Genomic DNA, 18,792 nt, shown 5'->3' on the forward strand with positions numbered 1-18,792 from the left:
GACCTTTCACCTACACACTCTTCTTTTTTCTTTTTTTTCTTTTTTTTTAATTCGACACTTTGTTAATATAATATAATATAATATAATATAATATAATATAATAGAGGCCAGGGGGAATTACAAGTTTACAAAAAGTCTTCACAGACATTGACCGTCCGTCTTAATCGCTTTGGTTGTTTGAAAATGTGATGGAGGCTATGTAAGACAAGGCATCTTTATTTATAGCACATTTCATACCAAGGCAACTCAATGTGCTTTACATAAAGACAGAACATCTAAAAAAGAAAAAGAAAAGGAAAAAGAACAGCATAAAAACAAAACACAGAGTTAAAAACAAGAGCTAAGAAGAATAAAAAAGTAAAATAAAATAAAGTATATAAAGTTTCAAGTTCTTGTTTCACATGATACAACAATCTTGAATCTTCTATAATAAAGGCCAGGGGGAATTTACAGAGTTTACAAAACAATGTTTAAGTCTTAACAGATATTGACCGTAGCCTATTAATCGCTTTGGTTGTTTGAAAATGTGATGGAGGCTATGTAAGACAAGGCATCTTTATTTATATAGCACATTTCATACCAAGGCAACTCAATGTGCTTTACATAAAGACAGGACATCTAAAAAAGAAAAAATAACAGCATAAAACAGCACAAAAACAAAACACAGAGTTAAAAACAGGAGCAAAGAAGAATAAAAAAGTAAAAGAAAAGAAAATATATAAAGTTTCAAGTTCTTGTTTCACATGATAAAACAATCTTGAATCTTCTATAATATAATAGAGGCCAGGGGGAATTACAAGTTTACAAAAAGTCTTCACAGACATTGACCATCTTAATCGCTTTGGTTGTTTGAAAATGTGATGGAGGCTATGTAAGGCAAGGCAAGGCTTCTTTATTTATATAGCACATTTCATACCAAGGCAACTCAATGTGCTTTACTTAAAGACACAACATCTAAAAAAGAAAAAGAAAAGAAAAAAGAACAGCATAAAACAGCATAAAAACAAAACACAGAGTTAAAAACAGGAGCTAAGAAGAATTAAAAAGTAAAAGAAAAGAAAATACTATATAAAGTTTCAAGTTCTTGTTTCACATGATAAAACAATCTTGAATCTTCTATAATATAATATAGGCCAGGGGGGATTTACAGAGTTTACAAAAAAAAAAGTTTAAGTCTTCACAGATATTGACCGTAGCCTATTAATCGCTTTGGTTGTTTGAAAATGTGATGGAGGCTATGTAAGACAAGGCATCTTTATTTATATAGCACATTTCATACCAAGGCAACTCAATGTGCTTTACATAAAGACAGAACATCTAAAACAGAAAAAGAAAAGAAAAAAGAACAGCATAAAAACAAAACACAGAGTTAAAAACAGGAGCAAAGAAAAAAAAAGTAAAAGAAAAGAAAATATGGAAAGAGAAATGTTTTTAACCTGGATTTAAAAGTGCTGATAGTTGGGGCTGATCTCAGTTCTGCTGGTAGTTTGTTCCAGTTGTGAGCAGCATAACAGCTAAATGTTTAGTTTAGTTTATTAGTTTAATAAGGGACAATGTGCAATTACATTAATCATTTAAAGGAAAAAATGAAAAGATGGTTGCACCAGATTTAGCTCCCAGCTAATTTCCATCTGTAGTCCCTACACACAACATAAAAGTAATAAAATACACAGAATACAAGCTATTATACAAAGACAAAATGCTGCTTCACCATGTTGGTCTGAACTCTGAGCTCCACTATCTGACCTGAGGCCGTGTATGACCTGAGGTCACCGCTAAGAGCAGTAAAAGAAGGTTTTTTTTTAATGAATTTGTATTTATGAATATGAAAGTTTTCCATTAAAATAATAAGATTGATTAAAAAAAGTTATGGTGGCTTTTTCCTTGTTTTTCTTTATATTAGGTCAGGGAGTCCAAACAATAGCGACATTCCTCCAAAACAAAATAAAATCTCCACCTACTGACTCACCTGAACCCCACACACCTGGCTACACCTCACTTCCTGTCCACACCTTCAAAATAAAACAACTTTACAAGGAACAGCCTAAAGAAAAAGAAAAAAAACAATTAAAATTTAAATTTCATTTAATTAAAACAGTTGAAGAGTTTGAACTTTGTTAGATTCAGTTTTAATTCACTGGACTGAAGAAAAACAAAACAATAAAACTGAATGTTTTAATTTACTAAAAGAAAAAAAAAGAAAAAGAAGAAAGGCCAGCAGCACTCGTGTCCTTCTCATTGTTAAACTGCGTCGGCGCTTAAAACACACAGACCGGTTTCCACAACGTCTTCTTTTTATTTAAGTGCAACTTTTGGCCGTGCACCTCTCCAGTTTGTTCCTGAAAGTTTTTTGGAGAAAAAAGTGAAAAAACACTGAATAGCAGTGAAATCAGTGACTCAGCATATTCACTGCACTTTACATTTGACATGTTTTTTTTTTTTTACTTATTATTTAGGTTTTTAGTGTTTTTATGAGTATTTATAGGGACGATAGGGATCACTCTGCTCTCAAAGTAAATGTCACTGTATGGAAATGTGCCACGACAATAAAAGCATTTTATCTAATCTAACAAATTACTATTGTGGCAAAGTGAAAAAGGCCAAGGCGGGTTTCGAATTCCAGATTCCCGGGTAATAGTCATGCGCGCTAACCACTTGGCCAAAGGGACATCTCCTTAGCCAAGTAGCCAGGGCGCATGATCAATTGGAGGCAAACACTATTTATGTTTCAGATTATTATCAATAATACAAATATATTGTTAATATGAATAATTATGATGTGTAATATCAAATATTAAAGGATCAATATGATATAAAGCCTATATCTTCTTTATTGCGTTCAAGGACACTCAGACTTTTGGTTTTTCAGTAAAATGCTGAACTTTAATGAGTTTTATTAAAACATCACACACACACAGACACACACACCGTTCAGGACAGGCCACAGAAACTCTCGCTGAGCTCCCACAGCTTCTTGGCGGCGGCGTCGTCTCGGGCCTTGGCCTCGATGTCGAGCAGCGGGGCGCAGTGCGTGAAGTAGCGGCCGCTCAGGTGCTCGATGCCCGGCTGCAGGGCGCAGTGGAGCGACGTCTGAGCTCCGGACTCGGCGTCCACGAAGAAGAGGAAGACGATCGGGGTGAGGATGAGCCTCCACCAGAACCCGGAGTAGCGGCCGATCTCGGTCTTGATGGCTCCTAGAGAGAGATATGAGACAGAGAGAGGGAGGTTAGGACCTTGTTTTTTAAAGGGATACGCCTTTTTTTTTTTTTTTCCGTGTCTTGCCTCACTCCCGAGTCCAGGACCAGCAGATAGACACCATCCTTTCCACTGTGCGTGCAGTAACAAGGGAGATAGAGCCGTATCGCCGTAATTAGCTTAGCTCAAACACTGGAAGTGTATAGGTAGTGTTAGCCTGCCTCCTCCTAAAGTCGCTAATTAGCTTAGCTCAAACACTGGAAGTGTATGGGTAGTGTTAGCATGCCTCCACCTAAAGTCGCTAATTAGCTTAGCTCAAACGCTGGAAGTGTATGGGTAGTGTTAGCCTGCCTCCTACCTAAAGTCGCTAATTAGCTTAGCTCAAACACTGGAAGTGTATGGGTAGTGTTAGCATGCCTCCACCTAAAGTCGCTAATTAGCTTAGCTCAAACACTGGAAGTGTATGGGTAGTGTTAGCCTGCCTCCTACCTAAAGTCGCTAATTAGCTTAGCTCAAACACTGGAAGTGTATGGGTAGTGTTAGCCTGCCTCCACCTAAAGTCATCAGAGAAACTCTTCAGCAACTCTAAAGGGAAACCGACGGGCCGATCTTCGTCTCAGAGCTACAAAACTCTCCGGTAAGGCATCTTGAGCGGTCAAATGCCGCTAACGGGACCAGATCGGTCAAAACGGAGGGTTCAAGCAAAGACGCTTTATTTTGGTTCAAGCTAGCTACATCGAGGGTAGGTTAGCTTCCTATTTCAAAGTAAAAGCACAAATTCTATCGTCATGGTTTTCTGTATGTACCTATACCTATACACTTCCAGTGTTTGAGCTAAGCTAATTAGCGATTTTAGGTAGGAGGCAGGCTAACACTACCCATACACTTCCAGTGTTTGAGCTAAGCTAATTACGGCGATACGGCTCTATCTCCCTTGTTACTGCACGCACAGTGGAAAGGATGGTGTCTATCTGCTGGTCATGGACTCGGGAGTGAGACAAGATGTGTTGGCATATCCCTTTAAAATTTGATTATTCTTTGTTTATTTCGTATGAAAGCCCATTTCTGACACGTGATTTTAAAAAAACATATAATAACTCAAAATAATGAGATACTAACCTTAAAACTATGAGATAATTGAATATATACATAATTATGACTTAGCATCTCATTATCCTGAGTTATTGTATCTTTTTTCTTTTCATCAAGTGGTGGAAATGGGCTTCCATAATTTCGAACATGTAAAAAAGAGGGGGGAAATAGGAAAAAGAAAGACATAGGTCTATAAAATGATAGAAAAGACATCAAATAAATTGACTGAACCTCTAAAAGACTAATTAGTCTATAGTGTATAAATCTTATCTTCAGTCCAGACAAACAAAAACGTGAAAATAGTTCATTATAAAATAAATAAATCTCTTCTTTTTCTTTATTTCAGCTTGTTCTGTGTTTCCTTAGTTTAAATGATCCGGTGTGAAACCAGCTTCCTCTGGAGCTTTAGGGTTAAATTAAAACGTTAAACAACACAGAGGACGTCTGTGTGGCGTTCACGGCCGCCGTGCGTCAGGAGGTTCACCACGGCCCTCGTGACGCTGCCACGGCAACAAGCAGATGCTGTTAAGGAGGAGCCCGTGAATTAGTCTGGAGTTAGAAATGGACAGTTTCAGTTTCAGTCAGATGGAGAGAGTTCAGACTGTTCACGTGCTTCATGTGTTCTACTTCTACTACTACTTCTACTTTTTCTAATTCTTGTAGTTCTACTTCATCTTCTTCTACTTCCTCTACTTCTACTTTACTACTACTATTACTTCCAAAGATACTCTACTAGGCCTACTTACTTACTGTTGCAAACAGTAAACAGTTGTTACCAGGTGTATTGTTATGGAAATTTTTGATATTAACCCATAGTATGTCTTACAAGTGTTTTATAATCATGATCAGGGCCGTTGCTAGGAATTCTGGCCCCCCTTAAAGAATACTAAAGTGGGCCCCTCCCCCTAACTTTTCCAGTTTTTTTTCTTAGACTACGTATGTATTATCATTTTTTATTTAGCCTTCTTTGTTTTGATGCTAATGCAGCATTACACTGCAAAAACTCTTATATAGTATCTTAGCAAGAATATTTGTCTTATTTCTAGTCAAAATGTCATTTCTAGTCAAAACAAATCTCATTATACTTAAAATAAGACACATAATATAAAAAGCAGCTTGTTTTTAGACACTTTTTACTTATTTCAAGCAGATTTTCACTTGAAATAAGTAGAAAAATCTGATAGTGGAGCAAGTTTTTCTTTCTTATTACAAGCACAAAAAACTTGCTTTCACTGGCAGATTTTTCTACTTATTTCAAGTGAAAATTTGTTTGAAACAAGTGAAAAAACAAGTTAATTTTTAGGTTATGAGTCTTATTTTAAGTGGAAAGAGATTAGTTTTGACTAGAAATGAGACATTTGGACAAGAAGACAAATATTCTTGGAAAGATGTTGAGTTTTTACAGTGTACTATGAGTATTAGTCAGGGTCTTACGCAGAATAAATCAGTCATACAAAGATTAGACTACTGGGGTTTTTTATGGGCCCCACTGGGCGCTGGGCCCCTAGAGTTATCATCACCTTTCTCCCTTATACAATGGCCCCTGATGTTGTATAATAAAATTGAGTTGAGTCGACCCTTGTGATATGTGGTAGGCCTACTTACACTGCAAAAACTCAAAATCTTTCCAAGAATATTTCTCTTATTTCTTGTCAAAACTAAACTCTTTCCACCTCACCATACAGTATAAAGTAACTTGTTTTTAGATCATTTTCACTTATTTCAAACAAATTTTCACTTGAAATAAGTAGAAAAATCTGCCAGTGAAGCAAGTTTTTTGTGTTTGTAACAAGAAAGAAAAACTTGCTCCACTATCAGATTTTTCTACTTATTTCAAGTGAAAATCTGCTTGAAAGAAGTAAAAAGTGTCTAAAAACAAGCAAATTTTGTATGTGATAGGTCTTATTTTGAGTATAATTTGATTTGTTTTGACTAGAAATGACATTTTGACTAGATTTTGAGTTTTTGCAGTGTAGTTAATTCCTGTGAAGACAGACAGCAGAGAGTTTCACACAGGACAGGTTAGAGGGTGAGAGTCAGAGAGGCTTCCATGACAGAGTGTCCTGTCCTGTGGGAATGTAGAAGGGTTTGTTGTGTCCTGGTGGTGAAGCTCGGTGCCATATTGTGTCTATTGTTCTGTGTTTGGGAACTATAAAGACAGTCAGCCTGAGAACATCTTCAGTTCACTCGCCCGCTCACCGAGTGCTGTTCAGCTGTACGTCATGAATGTTTATTAAAACTCAAGAAGATCCATTTCTTCTTATTCACTTTTTCAAAAGCAGTTAAAAATACATCTCAACTTCTCTTGAATTTCCCGCTCTTTCCTCTCTCTCTATTTCGCTCTCTCCATATCTCACATCCTCACTTTGTCTCTTTATGAGTTTAAAGCAGAAGTAAGTGATATGTTTGTGTTAATCTAAGTCTTAAATAGTTGTATCTTCCGACAGCAATCACTTCTATAGAGTGTTTGGTCTGAAACACGGGTCTGTCAGTCACTCTGCTCTGCTCTGAGCCCAGGAGAAAACTGAATGTGGTGACGTAGGGACGAGGACTGTTATGGTGCATTCAAGGCAACCCGTAACTGGTGTTTTTCCGACCTGTGAAGTCGTACCAGTTCGATCTGGTACGAGTTCACGGGTCAGAAGTTACGAGTGGCCGTTATAGTGACTTTCACCGGTAAAACAGGTCGGAGAAACACGAGTGGGTTGCCTGGAACGCTACAAAGTCGTAAGTCGTGACTTGAAGCTGTAATTTACGGTTTCAAAAGCCTGCCTGGAACGCAGCATTAGCCAAAACCACCGGATCGCTTACTTCTGCTTTAATTAATTAATTTTTTTTTGTACCTTATCTCTATTGTCTCTATTCGTTACCGAATCAGTTTGCACTTTATCTCTTTATTTTTTTTCTCATTTCTGTTCATTTTGCTCATATAACATTGATTATGTTGCACTTTATCTCTTTTTTTTTCTATGTTTATTTGTTAGCCATTGAAATGTGTCTTGCTGTAATTTGTTATAGGGGTGGAACTTATGTACGAGCCAACCGGCTTCGTTCCCTCTGTGCACCATTGAAATTTGTGCTAAATAAATAAACTCTAAACAATAAACTCTAAAGAAAGACGGCCGACGTGTGAAGCTTTTCTTTTTCATTCTTCATTGAACAAAGAGAACTATAATTTTTGCCACCACAGTATCTAAACCCATCGGTGTTTATTGACGACTGATCAGATTCCTCTCACACAGGTGAGGACAGAGGACAGGTGTGATGATGTAATCAATCAGCAGCCTATCAGCTCACAGGTAGATTAGATTAGTATCACAGGACTCTGGACCATCAGCTCCTCTCTTATCTGAGCAGCCGTGGATCTGCTGAGCCAATCACAGCTGAGATAGAGCCGTGGACCTGGGCCTGAGCCAATCACAGCTGAGATAGAGATAGAGCTGGGGGCGGGGCTTAGGCCTACCTGGGAGCCCCTCACCTGGTTCTCTACGTCCTTCATCCCGGCTGCTATCAGACTCTAACGGCCTCTGCTCCAATAACCTCTATCGTTGCTTTAATTAGGTATTATATATTCTATTTATAGTTTTTCCACTGTGTTTATACTGAACCTTCATAGACATTTTATTTTATCTGCTTTTATATTGCACACTAGACTGGCCTGTTTTAAACTGTCTGTGTGAGAGAGACACTGCTACTTCCCTTCAGGGATTAATAAAGTTTTGTTTGACTTTGACTTTGTTCACTGATGATGTCACACCTGTTGTTGCCACAGGTGATCTGAAGTTTAAAGGGATATTCCAGCGTAAGTTCAACCCATGGTCTAAGTTAACGCACCGTTTCTACTGAAAGAGACCAGAACACAACTCAGAAGCCCTGACCAGTAAGAAGTCCAGTGATGTTTAGTTCCTAAACTGCAGCAGCTTTTCTGACTGTGATAGTTTGATCAACTATATGTACGTATATGTATACGAACATAGGCTATGTGTATATGGAAATGAATGTATTATGAGTCAAACTATGGACATATGTGAGTGAATGGATTAATGTATGCTTGAGGTTATGTGATGCTGATATGAATGTATATTTATGATTACAGTTAGAGTAGCGGTGTGGATGCATGTGAATGACGTTCACGTCAGCTTGCTGCATGTGCAGGATTGTCCAGTGGTCTGTTTACTCCACCAGTCTTTTAACTTGATGTTCTTTTTATACTATATGTGTTTTTATGTATGCAACATGTTCCCTGTCTCCACGACAAATTTCTCCCTGGTGGAGACTAATAAACTAACCTAACCTAACCTAACTCAACTCTGTTAATTTCCCTGTCACTCGCTAGTTATTAGGGACTTTAAGCCAGTGGTTCTCAAAGTGGGGGCCTGGAGAGGTTTCAAGGGAGTCCCCAGCTATTTCTTCAAATTTTACAACATTTTTTCTAAAATTAAAAAAAAAAAAAAAATTTTAAGAAATTTTGCCACTTTTTTCTAGAATTAAAAAGAAAAAAAATAATTTTGAGAATTTTTACCACTTTTTTCTAGAAATGTTTAACCTCTTTTTTCTTTTTGAGAATTTTCTTTTTCTTCTTTTTTTTTATTTTAGAAATTTTGCCACTTTTTCTAGAATTGTTTTTTTTTTGTACTTTTTTTTAATTTTACCATTTTCTCTAGAAATGTTTAAATGTTCTTAGAGAAATTGTACCACTTTTTTTTCCAGAATTTTAAAACTTTTTTGTTTTTGAGAATTTTCTTTTCTTTTTCTTTTTTTTTTCATTTTGCCACTTTTTCTAGAATTATTTTGTTTTTTTTACTTGAATTTTTCTCTATAATATTTCCAAAAATTCACATCATTGGCCCAAATTTGAACGTACACTGACTAAAAAAGTAACATTCTTCTTTTTCTGGTGTTTGCCTCAAAATTTTGTCCAATGTGGGTCCGTGGTAGCCTATAAATTCATCTGCCCCCTAGCAGCAGCAGATCTCTTTGCTCCGTAGGTGGGTCTAGAAACGAGCCATAGGAACTTTTTGAGTCTGGAACACCATTTGTGTTGACCAATCACAGCGCTCTATCTGTTTGGAGAGTCGTTGGGCGGCTTAACGCCATGACGACATACATTTTAATTGGCTCGTCAGGCTAACGTCATCCTGCTCTTTGCTCTGATTGGTCGTAGCGCTGCCCTATTGGTGCAGAGGCAGTTTGAAAGACAGCCTTCATCCCGCCCCCTGGATTGAGCCGAGGTCTACCGCTCGTTGACACACTAGACATGTTCATGATGTAGTCTGGCTTAAAGGCTACACCAAATTTGAATGTACACTGACTAAAATAGAAACATTCTTCAGTCTCAGAACAAATTTTTGCTTCAAAATTTTGTCTAATGGAGGTCCGTGGTCTAATTTGTGCCAATTTAGGGTCCTTGATGTAAAAAAGGTTGAGAACCACTGCGTTGGACCATGGGTTAAACTAACTAAGAGTATAACTTTAACTCGGGTAGAGCCTTTAGCTCCGCCCCTTCATCCATGACAGATTCAGGGTGTTGGTGTGGTGTTGCGTGGGGTCCTGACCTGGGTGGAGGCTGTAGCAGGTGACGTCAGAGTCCTGCAGCCTCTTGTTGAGCTCGTGTGTGAACAGCACGTTGCAGAGTTTGCTGCAGGAGTAACTCTGGAAGAGGCTGAAGTCGCTGCCGCCCAGAACCAGCTGCTTGTGGCTCGTCAGGCAGCCGAAGTCCAGCTTCCCGAAGGAGTAGGCCTTGGAGGCCACGGTCACCACGCGGCTCGGCCCGCTGGCCTTCAGCCGCTCCAGCAGCAGCACCGTCAGCAGGAAGTGGCCCAGGTGGTTCACGCCGAAGATCATCCCGAACCCGTCCTCCGTCTTCCCGCCGCTCATCAGACCTGAGGACGGAGACGACAGGAAGTGAAGACCACACTGCAAAAACTCAAATATCTTACCAAGAATATTTGTCTTATTTCTAGTCAAAATGTCATTTTTAGTCAAAACAAATCTCATTCTACTTAAAATAAGACTCATCACATTAAAAGCAGCTTGTTTTTAGACACTTTTTAACTTCTTTCAAGGATATTTTCACTTGAAATAAGTAGAAAAATCTGATAGTGGAGCAAGTTTTTCTTTCTTTTTACAAGCACAAAAAAACTTGCTTTCACTGACAGATTTTTCTACTTATTTCAAGTGAAAATTAGTTTGAAACAAGTGAAAATGATCTAAAAACAAGTATTTTTTTAGGTGATGAGTCTTATTTTAAGTGGAAAGAGATTAGTTTTGACTAGAAATGAGACATTTTGACAAGAAATAAGACAAATATTCTTGGAAAGATTTTGGGTTTTTGCAGTGCAGACGCAGGATGTCTTTAGCCTCGCTCAGCATGACGGATCAATAGACAAAACGTTAATCATCCTTTAATTAAAAGGATAGTTCAACATTTTGGCAAACTGGCCCATTGCCATAATCCCTATAGTCATAGCAGTAGGTTCGTTACCTTTAGTTGTCGGTGCAAGCTATTTTTAGAACGGCGGAGCAGAGCCGTGAGCTGCTCAGAGCTACGCTACAGAGGCTCATGGGATTTCTTGGTTTCCCTCATCAAACTCATCAAATACACAATCCAACAACTCCACAACGCTCTGGTGGACAAGTTGTTAGCTGCACATTCACCACGCTATGAGATAATAACACAACGTTACCACACAGTTGTTGTCTTAGTTGTTTTAGCAGTTGTTTTAGAGGGAAATACAGAGACTGATGATGAAAAACTGTCCCTGAAGGCAACGTGCATCAGTGGTTTTGCATGAATTTCCCTCTAAAACAACTCTGTGTGGTAACGTTGTGTTATTATCTCATAGCGTGGTGAATGTGCAGCTCACAACTTGTCCACCAGAGCGTTGTGGAGTTGTTGGATTGTGTATTTGATGAGTTTTTTTGGTTTTTTTGGTGCTTTATGTAACAGCTTATTACAAAATGCGGCAAAGATTCACGTTCAATGTGGCAGATTGTTACAAAACGCCTCGTTATCACATCGTGAGGTGTAGATTTATTACGTTATTACATGAAGAGGCGCTATACGAGGTTCTGACCTGCGTTGTTGATGAGCAGGTCCAGTCTGGACTCGGACCGCAGGAAGTCTTCGGCGAAGGAGCGAACGGACTTCAGGCTGGCGAGGTCGAGCTGCATGAAGACCACCTGGCTGTTCCCCGTCTCCTAGTCAGGACCAGACCACCAGAGGTCAGAGGTGTTACAGCTTTTATAACGTCTGAGTACGCTAGAGTGACGCTACAAACTGTGTCCAGAATCGTCTCCCTTCTATAAACGCCCGACACTGTTTGATTCAATTTAAAATATTGCACAGAATTCATTACTCCAAAACGAAGCTGCATAGAATATTTCCTGAAGTCTCTACTATGTGTGCGAAGTGTGAGTCCATGGAGGGTAGGTACCCTATCTCATAGTTTCACTCTCTGCCCCAAACTTCAAAACTATCGGCATGAAATATCTGATTTCTTTTTGTTGATTTTGGGGATTCAATTAGACCCAGATCTTAGTTTAATAATTCTGGGAACATCTGAGGGGCTAAATAAGGAAGCTAAATAGTGCACAACAACTTCTGGCATACGTATGGCCTTATAACAGCAAAAAAAAACTGATCCTACTCAACTGGAAGAAGAAAGAGGTCCCTTCATTTAAACAATGGTTGAGTGATTTAACAGAAACTTTAAATTTGGAGAGAATTCGATTTATTCTGAAAGACAAATTGAGGGACTTTGATAAAATCTGGTCTCTCATCTCGATAGACAATCTGATTGAGTCCTTAGTTGGATGCTCTACTAGGGGGTGAGGGGTGGGGGTACTCACGGTACTGCCCTTTTTTTTCCTTTTTTTTTTGTCCTGTCTGTTTTGTTTTATCTGCCTTGTTGATGTATGTTTGCTATACAGTTTTGTCATTAGTCCTTTTTGTCAGGGATTACTTTTCTCATCTTCTGTAAAAAAACATGTTGACTGTTAATTTCTCTGTTATGTGATCAGTTTCCTAATAAACATATTTGAAACAGAACAGAGGAGGACCTCGAGCGGCGCCCTGAGGAACTCCAGACCGGCTCTTTACCTGGACGATGTCCCGGATCGCTGCCTCGGCTCGGCCTCGGTCCCGACACGCCAGGATCACCCGGGCCCCTCTCCGGGCCAAGTCCAGGGCCGTGGTCTTACCGATGCCGGTGTTGGCTCCTGCAGGACGGGAACAGAACCACAGAGGAAAATATCAAGATGTTTAAAGACGTTTAAAGGACTGAATTTTTTATTGTATATCCATGAACTCTCAGTGACTTCAGGAGTCGCGTTTCCTCCGGTGATTAACGATCATTTCTGCTCTGGAGCTTTGATCCTGATTACCTCTTAGTTTTAGTTTTATTTATTTGCACCAAATTAATGATAATTACAACAAAAAGAAATTAAACAAGACTAACAAGTGCAGGAGAGCCTATACAGGCTTATGCAAAACACCTTCCCAAAGAATACGCAAAGATGTCTCATTTCTAGTCAAAACTAATCTCTTTCCACTTAAAATAAGACTCATCACCTAAAAATTAACTTGTTTTTAGATCATTTTCACTTGTTTCAAACACATTTTCATTTGAAATAAGTAGAAAAATCTGCCAGTGAAAGCAAGTTTTTTGTGCTTGTAAGAAGAAAGAAAAACTTGCTCCACTATCAGATTTTTCTACTTATTTCAAGTGAAAATCTGCTTGAAAGAAGTAAAAAGTGTCTAAAAACAAGCTGCTTTTTAATGTGATGAGTCTTATTTTAAGTAGAATGAGATTTGTTTTGACTAGAAATAAGACAAATATTCTTGGTAAGATTTTGAGTTTTTGCAGTGTATCTGAGGGCTTGGATAGTTTCACCTCAGTGAAGAAATCATCAAAACATCTTGGGACTAAAGAGAAAAGAAGCCAAGTCTCTGTTTTCTTTCACTGCGTAGTGAAATAATCCAAGTTCAGCTGCAGTTTGTTTGTAATGAAGGTAAAATAATTGTCAGAAACATGAAAATGATGCAAAAACAACCAGTTTTTCCCACAAATACATCGGCAAAACAGTTAAATAGATTTCAGAATCCGAATCTCTTTATTGTTATTGCTGCTTAACACAACAACATTGAGGCAGCAGCTCTCATTTCAATGCAGTTTAAAGCGTAAGTAAAACGTTAAAACATAGCAACCACTTTATAGAAACTGTAACAACTCTGAGTCAAGTGTGGAAGAATTAGAGGAAGTGAGAGAATAACAAACTAATCCAGTACACAGATCTCTCCGGGACTCCACTCCCCCTCCTTCTTGCTTCCCTTTTCTCCCACAGGCCCTGAACTCACCGGTGACCACGGCGGTTTTCCCGGTCAGCTTGACGGTGGATTGGCATCGGGGCAGTCTGAGCACGGTGACGTGGAGGAGACAGTAGAGACCGAGCAGCAGAGCTCCGAGCAGCAGCAGCTCCTGCAACATCCTGACTGACTGCACACACACCGGACTACTGACTGGGAATGAAGCACACACACTCTGAGGAAAACAGTCAGCTGAGTGTGTGTGTGTGTGTGTGTGTGAGGCCTGTTATGTAAGAGTTTATCGGCTGAACCAGCAGCTCCACGCCCTCCTCCCTCCTCCCTCCCTCTGGGTTTGGTTCTGACTGAACGTTACAACACACTGCAGAAACTCACAATCTGTCCAAGAATATTTGTCTTATTTCTTGTCAAAATGTCTCATTTCTAGTCCAAACTAATCTCTTTCCACTTTGAAATAAGACTCATCACCCACAAATGAACTTGTTTTTAGATCATTTTCACTTGTTTCAAACACATTTTCACTTGAAATAAGTAGAAAAATCTGATAGTGGAGCAAGTTTTTTGTAATAAGAAAGAAAAACTTGCTCCACTATCAGATTTTTCTACTTATTTCAAGTGAAAATCTGCTTGAAAGAAGTAAAAATCGTCTAAAAACAAGCTGCTTTTTATGTGATTTTACGTATAATGAGATTTGTTTTGACTAGAAACAAGACAAATATTCTTGGTTAGATATTGAGTTTTTGCAGTGCACTGACATGTTTGGTTTCTTGTTTCTTGGAGCTGAACTCACTCTGACTTTTCTTCACCTTTGAGGAGAAAACAGCTGCTTCATCCAGCTGCAGCTGCTGCTCACTTATCTGAACTGATCTGAATCCCTATCTCACTGGCAGCGAAGCAACAGGAAGCTGAAGCTGAACTGAGGCTCCACCTGCTGGCTGAATGAAACACAGGAGGAAAGATGTAGAGTCGATGCAACTTTACAATAATAATCATTATTCAAACCTCCGCTCTTATTTTGAAAGTTTCACTTCAGGTGGTTCAGTGCAACTCACAGGTTTGTATTTGCATGTGTCAGTCCTCTCCAAGCTGTTTAATAAGAAACCTGATGTATGGATTTATGTGTTGACTTGATGCCTCAAAGAACAAAGTTATAATACAGTATATAATAGAAGTATGACAAACATCAAGCAGCCTACAGCACGGTCTGATACCAGACTCTGCTCTGGAGACAAGACATGTCTACTGTTATTATTGTTATTAATGATCAACTCTTTACCATGGCTAGCCTTTATAATGTGTTGTCCTTCTCTGTGTTGTGTTCGCTGTACATGGACCTGAGTCTGTAATCAAATGTAACAACGCAACACAACGTTACATTTTACTCTTGGCTCCAGCTCTGATTTTAGATTTTACTTCACTATGAAGTAATTAGAAAACAAATAATGTAAGTGACGTTGGTTTAAAACGCGTTTACAAACAGAAATGTAGCGTTAGTTGGTGTGTAGACTGGAGCAAAACAAAGAGCACTGGCTTCCTCTGGCTGCTTCCTCTGTCCAACTAATAGTCATTTTGCTGTTGCTTGGTGGTCACTACTCAAAGAGAAATTAAACTATACTACACCCATGTGGTCAAAATAAGGTACTTACACAAAACAAATGAATAATGGCTCAATGGCTACAATTATAATAAGTTATTATAGTAAGAAACTAGCTCCATTAGCGGCCAATGGGGACTCAACCAACACTTAGTTTGTATAACCACAGTTTAAAATATAATTTATAAACCATTTACCTGTCAGTTTTATCTCGATAGGTTTGGTTGGATACAAACTGAATGGTTCAATCTGAATTCACTAATTAATTTATTATCATGAGACTGAAAACATTAAATCCTACATAAGACTTCTTACTATTATTGTTTTGGTTATTTTAAAAAACTGCCTGTTTTTAACGCAGAATAATAATAAAAAAAAGAAATTGCATGAGTCTATGGACAGATATTTATGAGTAGACTTGTTCAGCCACCTTTGAATGTATTTATATTGTTTAGTGTCTTGTGAGCTCATGTCAATCAATCAAAAATATTAAAGGGACAACGAGGAGTTTTGTAAAAGTGAAGTGTTTCCTCACTACATTTATGAGCCTCCGCACCGTGAAATTCTTTGACCGGGTCAAGACAGACTCATGTTTTCATTCATCAAGAATTAAAGTCAGAGGTTGGAAGACGATCACATACCGTCGTAGTTCCCACCATAAACGGAGATTCATACGGTGGCGTTATTCTCATGACTCGCCACGAAACCGAAAGTAAAGAAACGCTGGTCGGCTCGCCCAGCATTTCCACCACCACTAATAATAACAAAATAACCATAGAGACAAAACCATAGATTTATCTAAAATGGACCATTAACAAGTGGTAACGGAGATTCATCCACATTAATATCAGACGTTTTTATAACCAAATAGAAACTCCTGGTTGTCCCTTTACAGTTTTTCAATCAATTGTTTACACACATTTTCTGAAAGCATGCCTCATCAAAATTTTAGAATATTGTTTTGATACTCAAATGCACCGTAACAAGAAAAAAGAAAAAGTCGGTCGGGGTCAGCTGGTTTACGGCCGAACAATTTTGAAAGATTGAACACATAATTTTGACGAGATGAGAGACTACTGTAACATGTGGCTCACCTAGTAGAGCAGCTCTTTGTAGTCAAAGACTTTGTTCTAGTCCAGGTTCAGATCCTTCCATCGACATGCAATTTTGGTGATCAATGCATTTTCTTTTCTCATCATCATTATGATCACTGCTATATATGTGTGTGTGTTTGTGTTGTGTGGCCTCTCTCTCTGTTTGGTGTCTCTCTCTTGTGCCAGTCCATCACTGCCTGTTATGTTTCCCTTTTCTGCTAAAGCTCTGATTGCTAATTGTAAAACTGTGTGACAGGTGTTTACCCATGTGATGAGTCAGTGTGCATAGCAGGGAAACTAACTTTAATTTTGAATAACAGTGTGTTAACTCGTGAAAACAAGAGATTTTCTTCATGAAAATTGTGCCAAATGCAGAGAACTGTGTGTAGTGTTTTGAAAAAAGAGTGTTTTAGAACTGCAAATTGAGTGTAAAGCAGGAATTGTGCTTGTAGTTTAGCAGACTTTTGGTTCAGGGGGTTAACTGGTGCATGAGTTAGATGTTGAGGCCGTTGTGTCTCAAGAACCAGAAATTGTGTGTAAACAATTGAGAAAAACTGTAATAGAAGATGTTCATCCAGATGTCGATCATGAGGTTTCAGCTCTGAGTGACGGAGGAGACCGGCTGGTTGAAAACTGTCACAGACTTTTATTAGTAATAATAATAATAATAATAATAATAATAATAATCTGTAGGCACTGAGACACCGGTTCAGAGTCTTTAGCTGCGGTCAGGTCAGGTCTTCCAGAAGTTTGGGTTCTGGGCCATGCGCCTCTGGAAGTTCTCGTACCACTTGAGGACGCAGCTGGACGGGACGAAGGTCTCGTTGGGGTTGGGCGTCATCTGCGCCTGCGTGACGGCGAAGGACGAGGCGAAGTTGTAGAGGCTGTCCAGCATCTTCTGGGTGAACTGCAGGAACGAGTCCACGGTGGAGACGGCGGCGCTCGACACCGGGGTCTGCTGGGCCAGCTGGTCCAGAGCCTCCACCGACACCCCCACCTGCACAGAGGAAAACGTTTTTAAAGGAAAAAAAAAGTCCAGATTCTCTGATTCCAGCTTCTTCAATGTGAATATTTCTGGTTTCTTTGTTCCTTTATGACAATAAACTGAGTCTCTCTTTGGTTTGTGGACAAAACAAGACATTTGAGGACGATGTCTGGTGGTTTGAGAAACACTGATTGATGTTTTTAGACATTTTATTGACCAAACAACTAATCGTTATAATCGACAGATTAATCGGTATTCGCAGCCCTAATAGACAGTAAAACGGGAAATGTGCAATATCCTTAGGTGCAGTGTAAAGTATCTGATATTTATTGTTGTATATTGTCTTTTTACTGTTTACATCTTTTCTTTTAAATTGTGTGCACTTGCTTATCTTTACTTTTGTTCTGTTTATACTCAAGAATTCCTATGTAGCCTGACACAGTGGTTGTCAAACTTTTTTACATCAAGGACAAATTATACCACGGACCCCCATTGGACAAAATATTGAAGCATACACCAGACATACACAAATATTTGTTTTGACTTTTTTTAGTCAATGGACCTTCAAATTAGGGCCATTGGTGTGAATTTTTGGAAAAGCTGCGGAGAAATTTCTGGGAAAATGTCTACAATTTCTCCCAGAACGTTTAGACATTTCTAGAAAAAAGTGGTAAAATTTCAAGAAAAAGTTGTGGACCCCCTTGAACCCTCTCAAAGACCCCTGAGGGTCCCCGGACCCCACTTTGAGAACCATAACAAATGTACTAAAGGTGAATAGTTTAATGTTTTCTTATCAGTACCTGCGCCATGGAGCCAGAGGAGCCAGAGCAGCCGGAGCTCATGGAGCCGAAGGGGTTTCTAGCCCCGCCGCCCTCCCCGGCCTTCAGCCCGGAGATCTTGAAGATGGCGCTGGGTTTGTCGTTGGTGATGAAGCCGAGCAGCTGCCACACCGAGCCGCCCCCCCCGGCCCCCAAGGCCCCCGCTGGGTCCGGGAAGGAGAAGTACACGGCGCCGCCCATGCCGGCGGGGAACGGCACGGTGCCCAGCATGAACACCACCACGTGTTTCACCGTCTCAGAGTCAGGCAGGTTGAACACGAACTTGTCCGGGGAGACCTGCACCGCGTCGGTCTGCACCAGGCGGCCGGCCACCAGGCAGCCGAACATCCCGCCGGGAGACAGGCTGCGTCCGCCGGCCGGTAGCGGTAGCTCAGCCCGCTGTAGCCGTTAGCTCCGCCTGGTAGCCGTTAGCTCCGCCTGTTACAGGGTAAATACAGGAATCTTGAAGTTAATTTCAATACCCTTTTAAAACTTTTTCAAGACCGTCTCAATATTTTTCAATACCTCACCGCCACTTCAAGCTGTAACCATTTACATCAGTGACACTTTTAACGTAACAGTTTTAGTTTGTGATAAGGACTATAAACCACTATGATACAACATAATTCAAGGATAATAAATCATAGGCAGAGTTTATAAAAAATAAACATTGCTCCACTCTCAAAAAA

At 39.4% G+C, this 18,792-nt stretch overlaps 2 protein-coding genes across 2 annotated transcripts; both read right to left on the minus strand.

The window, feature by feature from the left end:
- Positions 1 to 2,855: 2,855 nt before the first annotated feature.
- On the minus strand, positions 2,856 to 13,866 carry LOC146963189 (dehydrogenase/reductase SDR family member 13-like). Its single transcript, XM_085767691.1, has 5 exons — positions 13,646 to 13,866; positions 12,389 to 12,507; positions 11,364 to 11,487; positions 9,843 to 10,169; positions 2,856 to 3,194 (listed from the first exon to the last, which is right to left on the minus strand). Exons 1-5 carry the CDS (start codon positions 13,773 to 13,775, stop codon positions 2,932 to 2,934), a joined length of 963 nt encoding a protein of 320 aa, XP_085623817.1. The 5' UTR covers positions 13,776 to 13,866; the 3' UTR covers positions 2,856 to 2,931.
- A 3,132-nt stretch (positions 13,867 to 16,998) lies between these two features.
- Positions 16,999 to 18,538, minus strand: hikeshi (heat shock protein nuclear import factor hikeshi). The gene is made up of 2 exons (XM_085767708.1): positions 18,086 to 18,538; positions 16,999 to 17,297 (listed from the first exon to the last, which is right to left on the minus strand). Exons 1-2 carry the CDS (start codon positions 18,449 to 18,451, stop codon positions 17,034 to 17,036), a joined length of 630 nt encoding a protein of 209 aa, XP_085623834.1. The 5' UTR covers positions 18,452 to 18,538; the 3' UTR covers positions 16,999 to 17,033.
- Positions 18,539 to 18,792: the final 254 nt, after the last annotated feature.

Source organism: Trachurus japonicus, chromosome 22 (genome assembly GCF_045865225.1).
Source record: "Trachurus japonicus isolate A0001 chromosome 22, Traja_1.0".
Classification (NCBI taxonomy): domain Eukaryota; kingdom Metazoa; phylum Chordata; class Actinopteri; order Carangiformes; family Carangidae; genus Trachurus; species Trachurus japonicus.

Coding starts and splice junctions, on each gene's coding strand:
- LOC146963189 (XM_085767691.1), bottom strand. CDS start 13,775: ATGTTGCAGGAGCTGCTGCTGCTCGGAGCTCTGCTGCTCGGTCTCTAC. Junction 12,508..13,645: donor GAAAACCGCCGTGGTCACCG/GTGAGTTCAGGG, acceptor CCCGTCCTGCAG/GAGCCAACACCGGCATCGGT. Junction 3,195..9,842: donor CTGCTACAGCCTCCACCCAG/GTCAGGACCCCA, acceptor ATCTCTCTCTAG/GAGCCATCAAGACCGAGATC.
- hikeshi (XM_085767708.1), bottom strand. CDS start 18,451: ATGTTCGGCTGCCTGGTGGCCGGCCGCCTGGTGCAGACCGACGCGGTG. Junction 17,298..18,085: donor CCTCTGGCTCCATGGCGCAG/GTACTGATAAGA, acceptor TCCTCTGTGCAG/GTGGGGGTGTCGGTGGAGGC.